The 23,022-nt window shown below is 54.7% G+C and overlaps 1 protein-coding gene across 19 annotated transcripts in view; it reads right to left on the bottom strand.

The window, feature by feature from the left end:
• The window catches only part of NFASC (neurofascin), a 183,821-nt gene that overhangs the window by 38,246 nt on the left and 122,553 nt on the right, over positions 1–23,022 (bottom strand). For 11 of the 19 annotated variants that reach the window (XM_045456301.1, XM_045456299.1, XM_045456307.1 and 8 more), the window contains 14 exons: positions 22,673–22,843; positions 18,396–18,446; positions 12,338–12,449; positions 11,769–11,953; positions 10,334–10,465; positions 7,933–8,076; positions 7,178–7,289; positions 6,246–6,412; positions 5,368–5,515; positions 4,083–4,207; positions 3,111–3,155; positions 1,814–1,915; positions 1,311–1,508; positions 424–494 (listed from right to left, as the gene is read on the bottom strand). In XM_045456301.1, the coding sequence (XP_045312257.1) occupies positions 424–494; positions 1,311–1,508; positions 1,814–1,915; positions 3,111–3,155; positions 4,083–4,207; positions 5,368–5,515; positions 6,246–6,412; positions 7,178–7,289; positions 7,933–8,076; positions 10,334–10,465; positions 11,769–11,953; positions 12,338–12,449; positions 18,396–18,446; positions 22,673–22,843 (1,763 nt within the window). The remainder of the gene's footprint in view (positions 1–423; positions 495–1,310; positions 1,509–1,813; positions 1,916–3,110; positions 3,156–4,082; positions 4,208–5,367; positions 5,516–6,245; positions 6,413–7,177; positions 7,290–7,932; positions 8,077–10,333; positions 10,466–11,768; positions 11,954–12,337; positions 12,450–18,395; positions 18,447–22,672; positions 22,844–23,022) is intronic. The other 8 variants (XM_045456302.1, XM_045456316.1, XM_045456315.1 and 5 more) reach the window with 3 other exon arrangements.

The raw sequence follows: 23,022 nt of genomic DNA on the forward strand, positions 1-23,022 counted from the left end.
TCTAGTTCATTCCTGGACCAAAAGGAAGCCTGCACTGAAAGAACCTCGGATACTGGTCTTCCTTCTACCCCCAACCAGCTCCAGTGGGAGGGCCCCAGAACACGCCAAAGCTAGGTATACACGTTTAGGCTAAATCTTTTCTAGAATCCAACCTAAACCCCTCCTTCTTCTAGAGAGTAGTCCATTTTATGTCTGCTGGTGCTCTCTCTGATTTTGCCAGACGAGCTGTCTATGTTCCTTGGTCACCCCTGCTCCTTCCTCCTGTCTTAAATCTTGCTTTTAGACGTGCTCCTGTTTGCTTTCTGGAGGTCCGGTGCAGAGAGTGGCCTTGGGGTCTCAGGGGTGTCGAGAGCAAGGGCTTCCACGCGCTCAAGGCCAAGAGAGCAGACCCATCAAAGACGGGGGGCTGGGAGGGACCCTTACCGTCCACGTGATCTCCATGTTGTTCTTTCTGGTCCCTTCTCCCTTCACGTCGGCGGGATTGGACTCAGGGGCTGGAACCCAAATGGATGCAAAGTTCAAGTCCAATTCGCTTCACCAGAGCACAGCGAGCCACCAAACTCTCTCCCTCCCATGCGACCCGTCCCTTCTGTGTTCTGTCTTTTCTCAGCATCTCTCCACGCTCTATCCCACAGGCAACTGAACTCGCTCCGCTGTTTTCTCACGTGTATGACGTGCCTTCCTAGCTAAGACTTAACTCCCTGCCCCTACAAGCAGCGCTAATTTCTTTTGAATTTTAATCCCTCGCCAGACGGCATTTATCATAAGGCTTTCCATACTTTGGATGGTCCAGACAGCTAACTCAATGTGGATTATCCCCTTCGCGGATTATCTACTAAATTTAATACCAGACTGGTTTATCCCCGGCATTTAACATTTTGGGGGAGCAGCCCCATGCTCAATGAGCTGGTGTGTTTTCAGAAATCTAAACACGACCCCAAGTGGGATAGGAAAAGAAATCTGACATAACACCGGATTACGTATTTCTACTGCAAATCTCTGCCCTTGTGCTTCCCTTTAAGGCAGATCACCAAGAATTATTAAGGATGTTAGTAATAATAAGACATCACAGCCAACATTCGCTGCGTGCTCACTAGATGCCAGGCATCATGGGAAGTACCCAGACCGCATTTTCAAACGAAAGCCCCGTGAGGGAGGAGGTGCCGCTATTCCCCCGATGAAGAGGTCGAACCTCAGAGACGTCAAATAACCCGCCCACGTTCGTTCCCGCGGCCAGAAACTGGCGGAACTCCGTTTGACCTCAGGGCACCTGTTTTCAGCGCCTGGTCCGTCCGCCCTCGGGTACTCACGCGCCCCGCTGGTTCGGTAGCGCTCGGAGGGGAGGCTGGGGTGGCTGCTGCCCACCTCGTTGATGGCAATGACCCGGAACTGGTAGTTGACGTATGGGGACAGCTGGAGGACGGCGGAGTTGACGCTGCCCGGGAACTTGGAATGGTCATGCCAGACCCCCGGCTGGAACTGGTCCTCTTCGAACTGGACGACGTAGTCTGAGGGGGCAAGGAAGACGGCGCTGTTTGGGAGCTGAGCTAGCAGAGTTCTTCCGCCAAGTACTCCTTCGTGGTTTCCGCTAGTCTTTATCATCTCCTTTGGGTGGGCAAAGGCCCGCGCAGATTCCTCCCAAGACAGCGAAAGGGGAACCGAGGCCTCCGTGTGCTCTGGGAACAGCCCAGGGCACGTGTCAAGTGGGACAGAAGCAGCACCAGAGACCCAGTCAAAGCCTCCGGCTGCTACCAGAGACCAGGCTGCCATCCCTCCCTCGCTTCTGGATCGGAGCGCGGGGCCCCTGGCTGACCTGTGATGGGGCTGTTGTTATCGTCCCCTGGGATCCACGTCAGCCTCACGCTCCTCTCGGCCAGGTCGGTGAGCTCCAGGTCCCGGGGTCGGTCCGGCCGTCCTGGCAGCAGAGGAAGAACACAGCACGCAGGACTCCCCAGTTAGAGGCGTCCCGTCCTTGTGCTGGCCCCGGCCCTGGACACTGTCCTATGACGGGTCCCTGATGGGCTGTGGTCACCACCAGCAGGAATCAACCCTGGCCTGCCCCATTCCCTCAGGGGGCCGAGGTAGAACAAAGAGGAGACCCCAAATTCCACCCCCACCCCAAAAGCATCAAAGGATGTAGGGCACAGAGAGAACTGGGACCGACCTATCCCATTTCTGCGGAGTGCAAGTGTTTGGAAAATGCTGCCCTTTTCACGAGACCCATGCTTGTGACCCTTAGGAAAGCTGGCGAGGAAGTGTGGGGTTTTGTCTCCTTTTCTCTGGATAATTACCTTCTACTCTGCCAAGGCTTTGAGGGGGCAGGGGTCTGGGAGGGTGTGTGGAGTGCTGAGTGAGGCAGACCGGTTAGGCGCAGGGGAGGGACAAAGGCAGAGGACTGGGCCAGGGAGGAGACAGGGACTTAGTCTAGAAGTTTCAGTGGTGAACAGCAGGACAGAAGAGCCCCGCAAACATCCAAACAGGGGTTGGGGAGGCACCTTTGGGGGCTCCAGTCTCACCGGATTTCCTCAGTGGGTGTGAGGGCCATCCTGGCCCGGGGGTAAAGCTACCTCACCCCTGACCGATGTGGTACGCATGCCGTTTCCCCACCCTGGCGCCTCGACCCAGTTATTTCCAGATTTTGGCTGGTTGCTGGGAGGATCCGGAAGGTGAGTCACCCGAGCCCACGTTCGTGTTTGTGTGCACACGTGTAAATGCAGAGTGTGAATAGGTACATAGCAGCCAATGTGGAGAGGCCGCGAACGAGATGGGCCTACGGAGAACTTGAAGCGGGTGGGCCTTCCCGACAGCAGCCTACACGCTTCTGTGGCCAAAGCTGTGGGGACAGAACGGGCCACCACCAGGAAGCGGTGCGCGTGGCCACAAGTAGGGGATGGGGTGGAACAGCAGCCTCACCTGCGAAAAGCGTGGGAAGCCCGGAGTAGGGCTGCGGCGGGGCTGGGAGGTGCGGGCGGGACCCTGGGAAGTGGGGAGCGTTACCCACTTGCCTACGCACCGCACAGCCTGTCCTGTAGCACCTTCCTCCTCGGGCTCCACCCTCCCCGCTACCTAGAGAAGGTTCTGGCGAGGGTCCCGTGATTAGTACGAATTACCTTTGGGCAGGGCAGCCAAACGGTTAGTTGGAGTGGCCTGATCAGCTGCAAAGGTAAGACGGGTTACCCAGGTTAGCAGGTTATCCAGGGTTACAGGTGTTCCAGAAGGATGGGAATAGGCGGCCGAGGCTTGAACAGCTGCCCCGGCTGAGGTGTTCAAGGCACAGCTTCACCTGCCCTTCCACGGAGACCACCCCCCCCCCAGCCATGTCTGATAGAGGTCGTCTTGTTTCCTCCACGGCTGGCATGGGGGCAGGGGGACTCGTCTCCTTCCCATCCCAGTGCCACCGTGTGCCTAGAACCACCGTCCCCGGCAGCTGTGTACCACCACCGCAGAAGAGACAGGGTGTACGAACAGCAGGGGCAAAGGGACACCCAGAAAGAGGACAGAGGTGATGAGGGGACACCAGGGGATGTGCCTCCCTGGATGGGAAAGGCTACCTTCCTCTGGGGTTAGGATGGCTTAGCATTTACAGTCTGGCCCGGACACAGGGCAGGACGTGATGGAATCATTTTGCTAAATGCACCGCGTCCTGTGAAATCCCCTCAAGAAACCGGAGGTGGGAGGGGGAGGGAGGCTGGCCGAGGGTGTTCCCAGAATAAAGTCAAAATTCGGTCTCGCTTCGACGATGGACTGTTTTCACTGGCGTAGCGGTAGAGAGGCAGCTGTGAAGTTGGTAAAAATGATCACGAGAAGAACCCCCTGTCCACCTTCCCTCTCTCGCTCAGGAACCCTTCAGCTGAGGATTTGGGCGAGTTAATGGTTCCACTCAGGAGGTACGGTGTTCAGCCCAGCACGTTCTGAAAGGAGCAGCTTCCTAACCCTCAGATCAAATGGCAGGAGACCACCGTGCCTGACCAGCCCGCTGACCACAGGCAGGGCCCTGGATGCCATCCAAGGCCCACAGCTTCTCTGGCCTCAGGAAGGGGTGGCGGGGGGAGGTCAGAGCGCGTGTGAGCGGTGGCAGTTACCTAGCACAGTAAGGTAGGCCTTGGCCAAGTCTTGGTCCAGCTCAGTGCTGGCAACGCACGTGTAACTCCCCTGGTCTCGCTCAGCCACACCGAAGATGGTCAGGGAGTCGTCCTCCTTCTTCATCCTGCAAGGGCACCAGGGAGGGGTCGGGAGGAGGGCGAGCGGGCAGACAGTGGGGGCTGGGGGGAGCCCCGGGCACTGTCTGCTTTCTCCCTGGAGCGGGGGGTGGCAAGTCAGAGAGGGGAGCGTCACAGGCCGGCCTGGGCAGCCACAGCCCCTCCCAGGCGACAGGAGGCCCCCCTCTCAATGCTGCGAGAGAGGCACGGTCCTCACTGTCACCTGGCGCCCTTAGGTGCCTGACGGAGGGGGAAGGGGAAGTGGGTGAAGCGGAAGTGGCCCTGACCCACGTTCCTTGCGCGCGAATGCCCCAGTGGCCATAACGTCTGTGTCTTTCCTGTGCTGCGCTCCCCTCCCAAATTAGGACACAGTTAGGTCCACGCCTCAACAGGCGGGCTGGTATCCCTCCTCTTCCCCTACTTCTGGCTCTCACTTCAGCCCAGGCCAGTCTTGCACCCAGGCTCAGGCCAGGCGCCCTGGGCTCCTCTGAGCTCTCTCCTGCTGAGGGAGGTGGGCACCACGGAGCAGGGCGACCTCAGGGCTCTGCATAACACCCCCGGGAATGTTAGAGGGTACAACAAAGAGCCCCATGGAGGAAGGCTTGGACCAGCCATTCCCAACATGGACTGCACGTTAGAGACCCCCGTGGGGACTTTTAGACACTTTCAATGCTTCCCCTCCCCCTACATCACTTAAATCTGGACGCGGGAGGCTGGGGTGGTCTGGTAAGAGTCCAAGTTGCCTACGGGCTCGGACGCCCCACGGCCACTCTGGTGGCCGGCGACTCGGGCTTGCCCTGCCCTCTGCTGGAGAACAGGGGCACTGCAAGCAGGTCTGAGGACGTTGCCGCCAGCCTTGCCGAGACTTGCAGGGAGGAGGAGAGCATAGGGAGGAGGAAAAGCGGGGAAGAGAGAGTGGAAGAGAGGAGGGAAGAGAGAAAGGAGTGGGAAAAGGAGGAGAGGGAGAAGGAAGAGGAGGGGACAGGCAGAGAGCTGGGAGGAGAGGGAGAGAGGGACCCGGGGTTGGGGAGTCACTAATGCTGCCACGCCCCTCTGCACGCACGGCACAGGTTCCCTGTCCCTGGGTTCCTCAGTGCGTCGCCAAGAGCAAGGGGGAAGGAAACGGTCCCAGACTCGTGGCAGGGAGAGAGAGGGAAGGAGCGGAAACCTGTTTCCGATGTAAAGGGGCTCGTCATCCTTCAGCCAGGAGACCGTGAGCTTCAGGGAGGGGTCGTGCTTCACCCGACACTCCAGCTGCACCGTGGTGCCCCTTTTGGCGACCTGGTCCTCGGGCATCCGGTAGATCCTGGTGGGGTCTGTGAAGAAGCCGAGGGAGGTCGTCACTGGCGTGGCCTCTGCCCACCACCCCACGTGGCCTCACCGTGTGACACGCGTGACCTCGAGGTTAGACCGACCACGGAAGGTGGCAGAAGGTCACATTCAGTTATATGAATGAGTGATTCCAAGTAGTAAACAATCCCCAAGTCCTTTCTATCTGGCTTGGGAAAAGATGATGCACTTTCTGGGGTGTAGTGGGGTGCTGGTGGGGTCTCGGGCTTCCCTCTTTAATTCCACATGGACCAGGCTGAGAATGGCTCGGTGTTCCCGGCACCCAGGCCAGCTGGAAACCCTCGAGGACACACAGACGCACAGGGAGGGTCCCATCAGGGATCAGACATTACGTGTGGTGCATTTTCTTTTTTATTTATTTATTTATTTATTTATTTATTTATTTATTTTCAACGTTTATTTATTTTTGGGACAGAGAGAGACAGAGCATGAACGGGGGAGGGGCAGAGAGAGAGGGAGACACAGAATCGGAAACAGGCTCCAGGCTCTGAGCCATCAGCCCAGAGCCTGACGCGGGGCTCGAACTCACGGACCGCGAGATCGTGACCTGGTTGAAGTCGGACGCTTAACCGACTGCGCCACCCAGGCGCCCCTGTGGTGCATTTTCAAAGGGAACAGCGCACGGGAATCGCTTTGCGGCGATGGCTTCCTCGCCTGCCCCCACGCCGCCCTCTGCCTACCAACCCTCTCCTTTACCTTTGACCTCCAGGCGGACCTGGTTTTCAGCTTTGCCCAGGATGTTGGTGGCGACGCAGGTGTAGATGCCTTGGTCCTCTTTGCGGATCATCTTGATTTCCAGGCTGCCGTTCTCATAGACGTGGTAGTTGCCACCATCCAGGTTGCTGCCTTGCCCGTTCTTAAACCTCACAACAGAGCAGCACAACATGAAGCATACTGAGAGGACTGGCCCAAGGGAGTGGGGTGGCAACCTCTCGAGAGGCTGTGCGGGCAGCCTGGAGCCTGAGCCCCGCAGGGTCCACCTCCAACCACTGGGCGACCCTGGCAAGTCTCTAGCCCTCGGTTTTCTTCTCTGCACAATAAAGGAGGGCACTTGGGTGGCTCCGTCGGTTAAGTGTCCAACTTTTATTTTTTTTAACGTTTATTTATTTTTGAGAGACAGAGACAGAGCATGAACGGGGGAGGGGCAGAGAGAGAGGGAGACACAGAATCGGAAGCAGGCTCCAGGCTCCGAGCTGTCAGCACAGAGCCCGATGCGGGGCTTGAACTCACGGATCATAAAAATCATGATCTGAGCCGAAGTCGGACGCCTAACCGACTGAGCCACCCAGGCGCCCCAAGTGTCCGACTCTTGATTTCGGCTCAGGTCATGATCTCATGGTTCATGAGTTTGAGCCCTGCATCGGGCTCTGTGCTATCAGCAGAGCCTGCTTGGGATTTTCTTTCTCTCTCCCTCTGCTCCTCCCCCACTCTCACTCTCTCTCTCCCTGTCTCTAAAACTAACTAAATAAAAAATAAACGAGGGGGCTGACCTCAGTGATCTGCCAACTTCCTCCTGGCTTCCACCCTTTAAGGTTCCCAGGTCTTACTGAATACCTAATGTGGACCTGATGGGAACGGGCACCATAAGACAGGACCCCAGGGGGGACGCCTGGTCTCCTAGAACTTACCATCGGAGTGTGGGGATGGGAGACCCAAAGAACGGGCAGTCCAGCCGCGTCCGGTTGTACAGGATCACCCTAATGAGCTGGTTCCGGGGTGACAGCATCCGAGGGGGCACGTCTGCAAGTCCCGGAGAACGGGTCTTGGCTGGGGGAGCCAGCTTTTCCAGCTACCAGCCCCCCAGTTCTTCTAGGTGCCTCGGTGGCATAGCAGCTCTCCAATCCCCAACATCCCTTCCCCCGTCAAACCTCCTCCTTTAAGAAGCCTCTCAGGGTTGGGTGAGGAAGGAGGAGGGTCACCCATCTACCCTCAGCCTAGGCTACATCTAGTCCGGCTTTTGCAAAGGGCCTCCCCAAATTATCCAGCAGGTTCTATAACTCCCCCTCCACAACCCCAAGGCATCTCCCGGTCGCCTCTGCCCTCTCCCTGCTCTGGGAGGGACACCAACGGATTCAGAACCATTTCTTACCCCTAGGACACTGAGAACGCAGGCAGAACTGGCCTGGATAGTGGAAGGGGTGAGACAGGTCCCTCCCCGTCATCTGGAGGGGGAAAGGGCCCCAAACCGACTTCTAACAGGGAACTAATTGTCCACACATCCAGATCCATGGGTCCGAAGTCCCTCATCCTCCCCAGAAAATTCATCTTCAGTGTCCATGCTTCCCCCCATCCCACCGCTCTCTTACCCCACCCAGCCTGGCTGACCTCTGGAGAAGAACACCCAGGGAGGCTGCACGGAGGGTGAGCGGAGGGGTGCACTCACCCAGCACACTGACGAAGGCGTTGGCCAGCAGGTAGCCGTGCTCGTTGGACGTGTTGCACTGGTACACAGCCCTGCTGCTGATCTGGGTGTCCCGGAAGATGATGGTGTCCCCGGCCACCTCGCGGTTTGGGTTGGGTGGTGCCGCTTCAGATAGGAAAGACGGTCCACGTGAGCAACAGGAGGGGCAGGGTGGAGGGCACTTGGGGCTCTGGCCAGGGCCCCCTAGGACGACCGGGGTGCTGTGGAAGAAGCACCAGAAGTCCCGGCTTCCGGCTCGACTGCTGCCTAGCTGTGTGACTTTGGGCCCATCATCAAACCTACTGAGGTTTGTCCCTCAGGCTGTCCCATGGGGCTGTGAATCCCTGCTCCTCCTATTCAGCAGCTGGGCAGACGTGGTTGACAGCATAAGCCGCGGCAACAGAAAGGGGTTTGAATTCTAACCGCATCACCTGCCGGCTTTATTCAGTTGCTGTAAGCTCCAGCATCCTTGTGTGCGGGATGGGGATGATAGGTCACCCTGCGGGGCCCTCAGGAGGGTGACCTGAGATGTTATGCATGCATAAACTCATCAGCAGAGGCCTGGCACACACAGATTATGATGGTCGTTATTATTTTAATCCAATGTGTGCAAACCCAAATGTTTTGAAAAGGACAAAGGAAAGTACAACCGGATGGGACCTACCACCTTCCCATCCTCTGAGCAGAGCATTCTTCAAACATTCAGAGTTAAACCCATAAGCCAATGCCTGTTGAAACGGAATGAGTCCCTAGGTTTGCCAAAGCTTCCTGATCATCCCAAGAAACGTATCCTAAACCGAGAGAGAACATTTGCTCCCACGGTTCTTCTAGTACGGCTGGCTTGTGATGCAGACAGCCGGGGCTGAGGAGTGGCTGTGGGGTCTCAGTCCTGCTCACATGTCAGTCTGGGACTGGGACAAACCGATAAATCTTTCTGGGCCTCATTTCCCTTCTCTGTCAAACGGGGGAGAATTACTCCCATCCTACTCTGAGGAGCTTATTAAGAGAATGATAATAAACATTTAAAAAAAGGGGGGGGGGCGCCTAGGTGGCTCAGTCGGTTAAGCATCCGACTTCAGCTCAGGTCATGATCTCGCGGTCTGTGAGTTCGAGCCCCGCATCAGGCTCTGTGCTGACAGCTCAGAGCCTGGAGCCTGCTTCAGATTCTGTGTCTCGCTCTCTCTCTGTCCCTCCCCTGTTCATGCTCTGTCTCTCTGTCTCAAAAATAAATTAAAAAACATTAAAAACATTAAAAAAATTTAAAAAAAGAGAATGATAATGAGCTGTATGAATAGTTTTCTAGAAGTGTAAAGAATTTCCACTTCCCATCTTTCGCTGGAAGGTGACTTTCTGCTCTAAGATTCCTGGGCTGGACCGGGTGCCTTGACTTGGATGGTCTGTGAACCCAGCCAGCATCGCTCAGACCCACAGCAGCAGTGGGCCGAGGGCCACCCCAGGTCTGGCCCCTCAGGCGCCACTCCACAGATAGCAAGTGTCAGCCCGGAACTGGGGAATCAGCAGGAGGTAAATGAAGACACGGTCAGCATCCTTATCACCCGTCCCCAAGTCCCCACTCAGCAAAAAGGCACAAAGAAGTCAACGCCAGCAACTTCAATGCCTCCTTCCCTGGCAATTCTCATGGAGCCCACTTTCCTCTCAGTCACTCCCCTTAAGTGACTGGTGACCTTTCCAGGGCCAAGGCTCAGTTGCAAGTCCTGGGCTCTGCATTTATTTAATGGTGCTGTGAAGTCTGGTGCCTTTGTCTGCCCTGTTCCCAAAGTGCTGTCAGGAAACAACAGCAGAGGGCAGGCGGTGTCCGTGTCTCTGCCTGTGCCCAGTGGAAGGACACTGACGGGTGGGGGAGGGGGAAGGTATGTGCTCAGCACCGGACGGTGCGGGCATGCTGCACTCTCACGGAGATCCACAAGGACATTTTCCAATGTGAACGCAACTGGCGAGAATATGACGGGAAAACTCGACCAACAGCCCCATCTGGAAGGGGCCCTGGAATCACCTACTCCAGCCATCGGGCAGGATGCAATTTCCCCAAATCTGGGCATACTCATTAACTGTGCTGGCGCGTCTCTGCTGTCACGGGGAGGTTCTTCCTCACATCCAACCTGCTTCTCATTTCGCCCTCAGCAGAGAGCGGGGTCTGGGGAACTACCAACAGGTTTCCTGTCCTCTCGCACAAAGGTGAGGCAGATTTCCTGTCTCTTGAGACGTCCACAGGGACGGGATGCTCCAGAAGCAGCAGCCAAGGGGCTGTTCTTTGACTTCACTTCTGGGACCACTGGGGCTGGCCCAGAGGGATGGGGATCTGGAGCCTCAGCAGAGACAGGAGAGACAGCGGAGTCGGGTGAGACCACGGCTTGTTACTTACATTGCAAAGGTTCCCCGTTTACCATCCACTGGACGGTGGGCTTGGGGTTCCCATTGGCTCGACACACCAGTCTCCCGTCCTCGCCAGGAGCCAGGATAAGGTTCTTGGGTTCGTCCAGCCAGTAGGGAGCAGCTGGAAGACAAATACAGTGCAGGCAGGGGGGTTAGACGGCATGGGGCAGGCCAAAGACACCAGACCCGCTCCCTCTAGGAAGGCAGGAGCCCCTGGGTGCCAGCTCCAGGCCCTCACCACCTGCCCAGGGCTCATCCTCATGGGATGACTCAGCCCAGCCTGCCTTTGGCTGGCTTGGAGCCACAGATGCCACCCGGTCTATCTTGAGTTCGCAGAACAATAGTTCTAAACTGGGGCCGCTCGTTAGAATCCTCTGAAGAGCTTTTAACAAACACAGACACTGGGGCCTGTCGGAGACCTATTAAGTCAGAATCCTCAGGGGAGGAGGCTTGGGCAGAAAATGCTTTTAGAGCCCCACAGGTGTTCATGATGTGCGCCCAAGGGCTCGAGCCAGGGAAGGTGGTCAAGTGCGCACGGGGCTGGCCCCTCTGGGTTTCTATGGCTATCGCTGCAAGATCTGACCATTTAGAAAAGACCTCGTATTTATTCTTTTAGACACTGGGCTCTGGTTAGGGCAGAGCTGGCTCGCCCTTCTAATTGTGGACATGTGGACTTTTTTCTGAGAAGTTCCTTTGCATCGGATTGTCAAAGATCTTGATGCCCCCAACAAGGTCAAGAACCCTCGGTCCGAGTGTCGTGCTGAGACCAAAGTCACAGGATCAGCTGACCGCATGCTACGGAAGTTCTTGTGCTATTGGCATCAGACCTCACCGTCCCCACCGTCCTTTCGGCCCTGGGCTGAGAGGCGACTGGTGCACCCTACCACCTGTGGCAGGGACCCAGAAAGACATGTGCTTTACTGCCCGCGATAGCTCAGGGGGGCCATCCACGCTCGGGGGAGAGGGAAGTGATTTTTTTAAAAAACAATTTGGGTGGTGATAATTCCCCATTTGTAAAAAGAACCACACACAAGTACACAGACAGCACAGGGCCAAAACGACACGCCGTGAATTAAAATGCAAAAGTAAATAAAGACAAGGCTCTGGGTGAAATCCAAATGGACCATGGAGGTACATTCTTGTGGAGGGAGCCCTGGGCACAACAGAGAGGTGGGTGATGGTCAGGGTGGGTCTCTTTCCCTTAGTACCCACCGTGCACACACACACACACACACACACACACACACTCTCTCTCTCTCTCTCTCTCACATCCACGGGGTGACACCGTCCCTGGCAGGTCACTTACCACGAACCAGAGTGTTGCTGGGTCTCCCCTGCTCACCCGGCCCGCCCCCCAGAGGGAAAGGTGGTCGTGGCATGTAGGGCTGGCAAAATCAGCATAATGAGAAATACACACAACGTACCCTTTACTCTCACCGAGATCGTGTGCCGGATGCTGCCCATCTTGTTGGAGGCCAGGCAGAAATACTCTCCAGAGTCCTCCTCAGAGACGTTGGTGATGCGCAGAGCCTTGTTAAAGTTCTCAAACTTGGCCTTGTCTGATGGGAGGTCCCCACCTTTCTTGTACCACGCGATATCTGGTGTTGGGCTGGGAGAGGGACCAAGCGGGAAACATGGACTCATCACCAGCTGCGGCCCTGCTGTTCTTCTACAGAGTCTGGGACATCCAGGTGACCTTAAAGTGGACTTGGGCCCAGAAGGACCGTGTCCTATGAGAGCCGACCTCTCCCATACAGAGGGGACGCTCGGCCGCAGAGCACTGAGGGACTTATGTAAAGTCACGTGAGGTTCTAACACACGTCCAGGATGCCTACCCATCTCCCTTCCCCATTACCCATGAAGGAAACACCCAGAACGGGATGGAGAGGACGATGTTTTGCCCCCCAAACCGTGGCAAGAACAGAGCGTGCACAAACCCCCACCCGCGTCCTCCCAGAGGGTGGCCAGAGGTGGGGGTGCGAGCTGTACGTACACCCCGGAGGCGATGCACTCCAGCACGAGGTCCATGCCACGCAGTACCATCTGACTGCTCGCCGTGCCCTGGGGGTACATGAAGCTGGGGGTCCTTTCTGCAACTCCTCGGGCTGAAACAGGATAGAAGGAGCTCTCATGAGCCTCCTGCCCAGAGGGTGGACCCAGCTAGGCCAAAGCGGTCAGGCTAGAAAGAAGTGTCATCACGCCCCCTGCTTACTCCCTTACCCTCAGAGGCACCAAGCCCTGGACCCTCCCAGCTGAACCCCCCCCCCCCCAGGGGCCGGGGCATCATTAAGAGAGGTGTGTTAGGAAGCGCGGGGCTCCTCGGCCCCACTGGCACATGTGTGTGAGCACATCTAAGTTCTGAAAGGCTCTGGCAAGAGGAGCCCGGCTTCCTCCCTTGTTAGGAAAACCCCTCCTTCCCGGGAAAGGAGGAGGGGGCTGCCCGGGCAGTGAGCAGTTTATTCCTGGAGCATCTTGTGTTGGGACCCCAGAGGCCAATGCGGTGGCCACCACCGGGAGGCCGTCTCAGCAGCAGCGGATGAACGAGAAGACCTGTATTGGGCCACAGGACAGACAACCTGCTCTTTGCGACCCTGGAGACAAGGAGCTGGGATGAAGCCACAGAGACCCAGATGAACAGTCAGAGATGCAGGAAGCATTATTAATGGCTTAGCAAAGACATGGAGAGAATGAATGAGCAGAGATGACAGGAAATCACTCTGGGGCCAAGACCATTCTGCTTCTTCGCTAATGACTCTGGAAAGGGGCTGAGAGGAGGGTGTTAATTGGATGTGAGAGACTGGGGGAGGGGGAGTGGGGAGTGGCAGCCAAGATGGAGGAGGCGATCTACAATTCAACTAGGCGGGAGCAGCCATCAGTGACGTGCACGTGGGTTTGGAAGGCCCGGTGGCTCGCGGAGATCGACACGGCCAGGATGGCCGTTTGGCTGTGGATGGGGTCATGCAAGTCTGGGCACACCCCCAGCACAGCGGACCCCACCTTACCTACGCCTCACCTCTCCCCGGGAGCTCTGTGCCCAGTAAGACAGAAGGGAGGAGAGCAAGGCTTTTCCCACCAGGAGCCCCAAAGCAAAGGGACCCCTCCCCAGAGGTGTAGGGGTCTTAGACTCAGCTGGAGAGGTGAGAGGAAGAAGGCAGGCAGAGCTGCCAGGGGCCGGGAGCCCTCAAAGATGCCTGGAAGGGGAACAAGGGCATCTTCCCGGCGGGGGGCTGTGAACGGGTGCTGGCCACGAGGACAGAGTGGCGGGGGAACCCTGTCTCCGTGACACCGGTGTCTCCTAAAGGAGCTTGTTGGACAGGCTGGTGCCTGGCTGGGCCAGCAGGGCTCCCGTCTTAGAGGCACTCAGCTTCTCTCCATTAGCCATCGGGGAGTGCATTTCCTAGAGCTGGTGTCTATTTTATGCTTTTGTCAGGGGAAGAAATGATGAGAGTTAGTTAGGCGGCTGGCACAACATGTGGCACACAGTGAGCGTTCAGTCGGTGTTTGTGGGATGAATGGATTCGAGGGGAGAAGGGAACAGACAAGAAGGCAACAGTTTACCCCGCGTGTTATCTCTCTTTCTGCAGAGGTCCTCATTTGTCCCACCGGCACACACATATACAACAGTGGCTACTGAACGGGTTAATCCATTATGGGGTTAATTGGTTACCGTCTGTAACTCTTGTGGCAGCCAGCTCTCAGTCCCAAGGAAGCCTGATACAAAGCAGCAGCTTCCTCCCACCCATTATCGTGGAATCACCCAAACAGTCAAGACAACACAAGGTCAAGGGAACTATGAGGAGAAGGAGCTTTCAGGGCAGGTGGCTCTGGTGTGAGGTTGGTGAGTCTGTTGAGTGCGGGGAACCCCCGGGCTACGTGGGAGAGCCAGCTCAGTTGGCATACTCCTTCCACGCAGGGACAAAATCTGCAGAAACCAGCCCGAGACCCTGTGGACATTTAATTCACACCATAGCACGCAGCACCACAAGCACACTTGGCCAGCAAAGCAGTAAGTATGGGACGGAGGAGAAATGAACAGTCTCGCTGTGGGGACCTTGACAATGCTGGGAGCTGTGACTATAAAAAGGTTATAGCAATACTCCCGTTCGTAGGATGTGGGCTAGCAACCACAGAATTATCCCAAAGGAGGAGAAGCTACTGGGAAACAAGCCAAGGTTCAAAAAATATAGGGAAGAACATTCTAAAAGTCAGAGGCAATAATCAGGGCCACCATTTGGTGAGCATTCATGACGGGCCAAGCCCGGGCTAACAGCTCTCTCTAGACGTCATAGTCATAGTCATGTTCATCCTCACAACAAACCTGGGGGGGGACCACCTCCATTTGCACCAGAGGGAACTGAGGCTCAATGGAGTCCACAGACTTGGCAAGGTCACAAGTCAGTTGTGTTTTGGATTCTGGACCATTTGGCACCAAAGTGTGTGCTCTGACACTATACTGTATCGCCTCTTTAAAGATGGATATCCCATCTGTCCCTGCTTCTGACAGCCAGCTTTGGGAGTATCTTTCTTACTCAAACCAAAGAAAACTGAAATCCAAGGGCAAAAGAGGTGAGGGAGAAAGACATTTTTGTCTTAGCGAGCTGCCCTGATGAACCTCTTCCACTATGTTTTCCTTAAACATTGTTCCCATCGTCTTAGCTAAGAGGCCATCCCTCCTCGGTGGCCATTAAATAAACTCAAGCCCAACGTGGAAGAGAAGCTGAGCTGGGAATGAAGAGGCTCCAAAGGCATCTCAACTGGATTCTTAAGGCCACGGAAGGCTTGAAGAGGAGTCAGGGTGACACATGGTATCATGAAGGGTTAGAAGGCTGGACCCAAAGAAGAGGTTATGAAAAACTGGTCAGCTGCAGCAGGTGCCAACTTATGATAGGATAAATGACAATTTATGAAGGATAAGCCAGCTGGGGGCTTTGGGGGCCGCTGCTCCCAAGGGAAGATGGCTAATTTCTTTCCCTGGAGAAGCAGACTCAGGAAGAGTCTCCAAGACAAAGGTGATTACTCTATAGGACCCTAAATGGTAGAGGATGACTGTCTCCTAGGGTGTCATAGGATCTCACCCACCCTCATTGAGGTGGGGATTCAGACGATGCTTCTCTTATTCTCCCTGTTCTTCAGGGCTGGGGTCAGATCGAATACCTGATCAAACTCAGAACCCAGATGCCAAAGCTCATGTCGGTGGATTCAGGAAGAGTTTCCCACATGGGCCCCTCTGACCTCTAGCCCAAGGACAGTCCATCCTTTCCTGCTCTCCCAGGCTGTGGTTCAAGAACAGGCTCGTGGGTTTCCAGGGGAATCTGGCCAGGGGGGACACCTCAAGAGATGATACTGCCTCGGCCACCTTGGCTTTAAAGGGCCAATGAAAATATGTTTTGGTCAACTCCTGTGAGAAGAAAGGTCAAGACTGCTGATAACCTGAGTTGCCCCCCTCCGTCAAGTACTGTGGGTTAGCAGAAGAGAGTTCAATGCATCGGATGTATCTAAGAACCTCTGCCAGAAACAGCTTTTAGGGGCAGCTAGATCTCACATTTGCTGCTTTCAATTCTCGGAATTAAGGACTCATGAGGTTGGATCCGTGGTATCTCATCCACCTCTCTGGCCTCAGGAACAGCTGACCAAACAATCCCAGAAGACAAAAAAAAATCTCTTTATCTAGTAACATTTGATACCTTCCACTGCCAGGAAATCTCTTCCATAAGTATAACCCAAATCCCTTATGCAATAGTTGGAGTTTTTTTGTTTTTTTTTTGTTTTTTTTTTTTTAAAAGCAGGCTTCGTGCCCAGCACAGAGCCCAGTGCTGAGCCCAAAGCGAGGGCTTGAACTCACAACTGTGAGATCAAGACCTGAGCTGAGATCAAGAATCGGATGCTTAACAGACTGAGCCACCCAGGCACCCCGGTTGAAGCTTTTTTTATTCAGTTCTCAGCACAGCTGAAGATCTGAATAGCTTTTGTTCTTCTAGTCTGCCTTCAAGTTCCTCCCTCCATAGTACTTTCTTCCCACCCTTGGGCTAGCCTTTCTTCCTTTGGCTTCTCTTCAGGTTCTCTGTGTCCATCTTCACTTGAGTCAACACTAAGCCATTCCCTTCAGTACCAGTCATGTGCTAACGCGTACTAATCATTGATGTGTCTGACACCGTGCTGGGAACCATACGCACGTTACCCTGTTTAACATCCATGACAATTCTCTGGGGCCTGTAACATACCCACTTTACAGATGAGGAGATTAAATGACTTGCCTGAAGTCACTCAGTGGTACCTCCCGGAGCCTGTGTTTCATTCAAGGAAGGCTGTCTACCTTCGAGTGCATACTCTTCTCTTGCCTGGGTGAATTCCAAGTGGCAAGCTACAATCTCAGACCAGCTTCCCCCTGCCACCTAGCAGGTCATTGGACATTTGGCGTATGTTCAGAGGATACCAAACCATTGTAGAAATCACTAGAACAAAATGCCGTTATGGGGGGCCAAGCAGACAGATGCACTGGGCATTTTTCATTGCATTGTCTCTTTGTCCAACTCTGCACTCAGGAAGGACTTCATCTTCCTTCCTTTTCACTTTCTATTTCTTTTTAGAAGCATTCAACCTAGCTGTCCTTTGTTCACCATGTGCCTCACTTTGACTTTACACCTCTTCCAGCTGGCTTCATCCTTGGGTCAACCCCATTCATTCTACCTTGGATTGAGGAGAAGGCGGTCCATCTCCATTGTGAATTCTTGCGAGCTTTGTTTCGTTTCACAGCCCTGGATGGTTCTTACAACTCCCACTCATTCACCTGTAATCGCATCTACCACTAGTCACAAAATTTAAGTGGCTGGAATCAGTCAAACTTATCCCATTGATAAAACAATGCCTCCCTGAATAGTTTATCTTACACAAAGCAAGCAGTTTGGACCAGATGGTCTCTAAGGGACCTTCTGGCTCTGATACACTCTAGCTTCGAGAATCCTTCCATAATAGATTATCTGAAATCCAATTTAGAGAAAGGCACATTCCACACCAGTGCTCCGGGGCTCTTGACACCACGGTAGTTGGCCCCATTATTTTGAAAACAAACAATGCCCAGAATCCAACAAAGGTCCCCCGCTTCCTTGGGCAGTAAATCTCTTTGGCAGAATTTCAGTGTGGTTCTACCTGTTTGATGCCAAGTTAGAGCCTTTGCCTCTCTCCCTGGCTCACACTCCCCCTTCCCACCCCCCACTCCAGACCCCAATCATTGTTTATATTAGCACATCACAATGCAGACACTTCCTATCTATTTGAGCCCACAATGACCCCCCTGGGGACCTACAGCCTCAGCTTCCAAGGCATAACGGATGATGGGGGCCAGCTGCCTCGCCAAAGCCAGTAAATGATGTTTCCTCTGGCTGCTCAAGGGAAACAAGACATTCTTGAGCCATGGTGGGGGGTGGGGGCTCAGGTGTGGAAATAGCTAATGACTCTACTAATCAGCTTGAGCAACCAGTTGTGGGCTACGTCAGAAATATGCCTCATGGAAAGTGTCCCATGACTTGCAAGCGTGTGGGTGGGTGGGCACCCACCCATTTGTGCACACTGCTGGAGGAGAGAAGAGACCCAGGCAATAGAGCCACGGATGGTCCGTCTTCCTTTATACTTACCTTAAAAGAGAACTCAGCAGTGAACTCTCACTCATATTTGCCAGATGGATTTTAAAGACACACGGAGCCTGTGACACGGCACCCCCAGTAACTAAGGCTAGATTGCAGAGCAGGCAATTCACATCCAGACGCGTAGGAGTAAAGCTTTCTGTGTACTGTAAACCACTAGGAGGAACCAGACTTCCGTCTCCTCCTCAACGTGCGTGCGGACGCATCTGTGCTCAGATGCTCTCCATCCATCCGCCACCGATTCCTAAGATTCTACTGAGTCCTCCCAGAAGCTCTTCTGAAGTCCTACACTGGTCTGACCAACTGTCAGCCCTGCCACCCGGCGTGAGTTAATGACACGGTATCAGTCGAGTTAGGCAAACTGGGGTTAGGACAGGCAAGGTTACTCCCAAGGTTACCGCGGCGACTCACCACTGTATATGTCAGGGTGGTTTCTTAAGGACGAGTCATTATAGGGGTTGTCTGCAATAAACAAAAGAAGGTGAGCAAACAGGAGGCCACGGAGAGCTCATGGAGGCATAAACGGGGAGAGAACAACAGAAACGCAAAGCCACGAAAACAACCGGTGTTTTGTTTTTTTTTTTGCAAAGGAAAGACACGGCAAATTTGAAAAGGAAATGTGCCTGGTGAAGAACAAGCAACATAAAACAGCCCAAAAAAGGGAAGAAAAGGTTAAATCCTGCAAAAGAAGGCAATAATAAGATAAGTTTCTTTTTAATGAAAGAAATTAGGCTTGACCTTTAATGGCTTGATCCTATGTTTCCAATCAAATGAGATAAGGATTAGTGGAATCCCGCAGCGGTCTTTTGAACAACTTCCCATCAAAATCCTCAGTGCCCAGGACTCTGGATCAGGCCAGCTCTTGGGGGGAGGAGGGTAGCGCAGAGCCCTCCTTGAGAAGGTAAGGTGCAGTGGTGGGAGCTCAGTGAGAGAAGACAGTCCAAGAGATATAGTTCATCAACAGAGAGAGAGAGAGTGAGACAGAGAGAGAGGGACGCAGGGGCCCTTGGCAGCTCCCAGTGATCACGGGCTGCCAGCGAGAAGCACCCGGCCTCCCCAGCCCACCTGACCAGCGGGCACCACCCTGGTCTCTGAGATGTCACTGCTGGCAGAAGGCCTCCTTCTACTCCAGGGAGGCAGAGACAGCCAGGCTGCGGTTCAGATTTTCGGAAGAGAAAGGGAGCCTGGGACAGGAGAGAGAGGGTATGGGCTAGGAGTTTTCCACTTGGATGGGAGAAACCTGCTGACCAAGCTAGAGATTCAGAGCTCCTAGACTGGCTGGGGCTGAAGTCATCCCTTCAGCAGGAGGTCGGCGGCTTTGGTTCCGACGTTAGGTAATTAAGACCCTTGGGCATTTAATCCTCCGTGAAAGACATTTTGGAACAGGGCACCGAAGCATGCCAAGGCTGTGCTTTTCATTCTGCCGCCATCCCCGTCCAGCTACTGGGTTCAAGTTTTGATGGTACCAACAGGGGGTGGGGTGGGGGGTACAGCCGACTGGAAGCCAAGCAGACAGCCCTGAGAAGCCAGGGACAGAGTCCAACCGCCTGAGGGAGGCAAGGCGCTGTGCCAGAATATTTGCATATTTGAAGACAGATCAAATCGTGTTACAACTGATTGTAGAGGCTGTGAACAGTCTTCGCTGGGACCGTATTGCATCGCTTCCCAAATCTGCTTAACATCCACTAGGGGAGATGTGCATTATTCAGAACTATCCCTTAAGATGGGGCATGTTGAAAAGTCCGAGCCAGTCTGGAGAGTCGGCTTGGGGTCACCTGGAGCTAAGGGTGGGATCCAGCCTGCCGCGGAATGAAGAGGCAGGGTGGCAGAGGGGAGGAGGGCTGAGGCTGCCTTGGGAGGGGACGGTCCTCCTCTGGCTTGGGAGGACAGGGGCACACAGCTAAAAGGGCCCTGGCTTCATGCTCCTAGGCTCCCATGCGACCAAGGTGAAACAGAACCCACCTCTTTGCAGAGAAGTGATCTGAGCTTGGAACTAACCTCACAGTTTGTGGATTCTGCAGCACAGCTGAGAAATTCAGGGAGGCTTTCTGACTCCTAAGAGTGTCACTTAGATTAGAAGTGACATTAGAAGGAAGCAGGCTTAGTGCTTCACTGTCTGCCTCAGCAGAGAAGCCTCCTCCTTCACCACGGTCACCTCTTATTGTGGCAGAAGGCACCCAAAGGGACCTGTTCCGGTGTGGGCAAAGTAGGACACGCACATCTTTGTGAGCCCGACTCTGCTGTTTGTCTTTGACCGCAACCCAAAACAAATTTGAAAAATGATTTCAGATCACCCAGTGTTTTGTATCAGATACCTTTTCCCCCTTCCTTTTACGTAGGTAGTGCAAAATCAGGCATGATGAGATTGGTTTCTTCCCCCACGGGGCAAGCGGTGGTGGAGGGGCATGGTGAGAAGAGACTTTGAAGCTGTCCTAGCATGGCTATTTTGCCTCCCACCCCCAGACCTGGTTCTGGAGGTACAAGAAAGAGCCTATGTCCTTTCCAGGCAGGAAAGCAGAGAGAGCACAACTGTGCTATTTTAAGCAACTGTGCCAAATTCTGGGCTGGCTCAGATGCCCAGAACTTGCTCCCAGCCAAAGCTGCCCCTGGGAGAACTCCAGGAAGCAGACGGGGTTCTGTTCTCATCACCTGGGGGGTTCTCGGCATTCGGAGGAAAGAGTTTTCAGTGGCGAAGGGGACCCCAACATGAAGCAGAAATAAATATCCTTTTCTTCCTCTGGTAGAGAAAAGGAGGTTTCTGGAAAGTCGAACTTCTAAATGTTGAGAATCTCTAGCTGCCTCATTACACAGAGGAAGACGCTTTACCATTTCCATCGCCCTGCGTGTACCCCACATGACACTGAGGACCACAGAAGGTCACCTGACTCGCTCCCCCAACAGGAGGCTGACTTTCAGCATCGCACCGGGCAAGCAGAAAGGAATCCAGGCGACGGCACCGAAGGCCGTCCGGGGACTGGCTCAGTGAGCATCTTGCCCTCACTGCCCAGCACTGCCAGCCGTATCCTGGCTCCAGAGGCCACTCCGAGGTCCTGGGCAGACCACACTGTCCTCCTCAGCTCAGCCAGCTGGCAGCTGATTGCTCCTGACGTGCATTGAGACACTTCAGGCAGCCCAACTTTCTTCTCTAAGGGTCCCCTCTGGGCCTGGGTCCGGAATAAGAAAGCCAGCGAGGGGCAGCAAGCCGAATGAAGCTGGGTCATCCTGCCAGGAGCACGCGGGCTTTTCCTGGGGTTTCTGGCCATCCTACTGGTTAGCAAATTATGGGCAGCCTGACACCAACTTTAGAACAGTGCGTCGGGAGCTGCGGAAGCGGGGGAGATGGGCTGGAGGAGGGTTAAATGGGGTCCAGAGAGAAAGAAGATGAGGGAGGAGAAAAGAAGAAAGGAAGAAGGACGGAGGAAGAGAGTGAGAAAGCAAAGAGAAGAAAACGAAGAGAAAAAAAAAAAAAAAAAAAAGAAGGGAAAACACTTCCATACAGGAGAAGGGGAGCAGGAAGAAAGCTGTTCCTTGGGGGTCCACCCCGATGCCCGGTGGACACGGAGTGTGGGGCTGGGGCCTCTCAGTACCACCTGCTTCCATCACCGGCAGGGACCGCTGAGGAAAGACGACAGTACGAGGGGGCCAGGCCCCCGGCTGTCGTGAGTGAGGAGTGAGCTCCCCCGGCCTCTCCCCGCGCCCTTCTGGGAGGTGTGTGGGCTCTGGGGTTCAGGCTATTTTCACCCACCTGCGGCAGCTGCCGGTGCCTATGTGATGCCATTTGCCTGGCCTCACCCCAAACCACCACCGTCCACGGTGTGGAAAACGGCATTCACAGCTGAGTCAGACAGACTGAGGTCTCCTCTCGAGAAGGCCTGTTACAAACCCATGCTGCAAACTACCACGGCCACTTTGAACCCCTTGCCCTAAAGCAGGCTGAGGACTTGAAGCCAGAGCTCCAGGCCGGCGGGTCCCCGGCAAGAAGTATCTCTGTGAACTGACTAGGTTTCCTCCTCCAGGAGGGCCACCGGTGCTGAGCGGATCGGGAAATGCCGACTCCCCTTGGCAGCAGCCAAACGGCGTCAGGAAATAAAAACGGCAACAAACAAAACCAGAACATAAGTCTGCAACTTGCAAACGCAGTCATTCCATGCGGTCCAGCGTACACGTGTTACAGAATCACGCACAATTCATGGCGGGGTCCCTACTAATTTGGCTATTCTGTACTATGGCTTTATTCTAGAAGTACAGACAACCATACAACGGCTAGACATAAAAGAAATACTCAAGCTGAGTGCACGAGAGAGATGCCAGATGGCCACTCGAAGCAGTGCTTCTCCGATGCCGCTGTGTGTCCAGGGCACCTAGAGAGCTAATGGGGAACACGGAGGCCGGGACCGTGGAGGCAGGTTAGGGCTGAGCCTGGGATGGTTGCCCAGTTGGCCAGGTGACTCGGGCCGACACCGAAGCTTGAGAGGCACTGACTTAGAGCGGGACCAAGTTTAACCCGAGGCTTCAGAATGAAGAGATGTCGTTTCAAGTGGCTCAAGTGGCTGAGGCACAATGAGCCGGGAGGATTCCCTGGTCAGTCTCGGGGACAAGGCTTCCCCCAGACCCAGGGGCCTGGGGCTCCATGAGCTCAGTGGGCTTGTGCCCCTGGCTCCTGGCCCCCGGCAGGGACCTGCACTTACTGGTGAGGACCTTGAGGGTGAACGCGTTCTTCTGCTGGATGGTGTGCGTAAAGTGGAAGCGGGCGTTGCAGCTGTAGTCTGTCTGCATATCCTGCAACATCACGTTGGAGAAATACAGGTCTCCGTTGTGGCCCTGGGAGACGCGCTTGTCTTGGGTGATGGGCTCCATGGCTATTAGGAAGCAGAGGTACAGAGGGAGGTTAGCAGCAATGGTAACAGTAATACGATCATGATAGTTCTGGCAATCGAGGACCAACAGGGCGCCCGATGGGTCAGGAATTCAACGTTATTTGGTCTAATCCTCTCAACTCTGAGGCAAGGCTTATTCGCATTTTACAGATAAGAGAGCG

This window comes from Leopardus geoffroyi, chromosome C3 (genome assembly GCF_018350155.1).
Source record: "Leopardus geoffroyi isolate Oge1 chromosome C3, O.geoffroyi_Oge1_pat1.0, whole genome shotgun sequence".
Lineage (NCBI taxonomy): Eukaryota > Metazoa > Chordata > Mammalia > Carnivora > Felidae > Leopardus > Leopardus geoffroyi.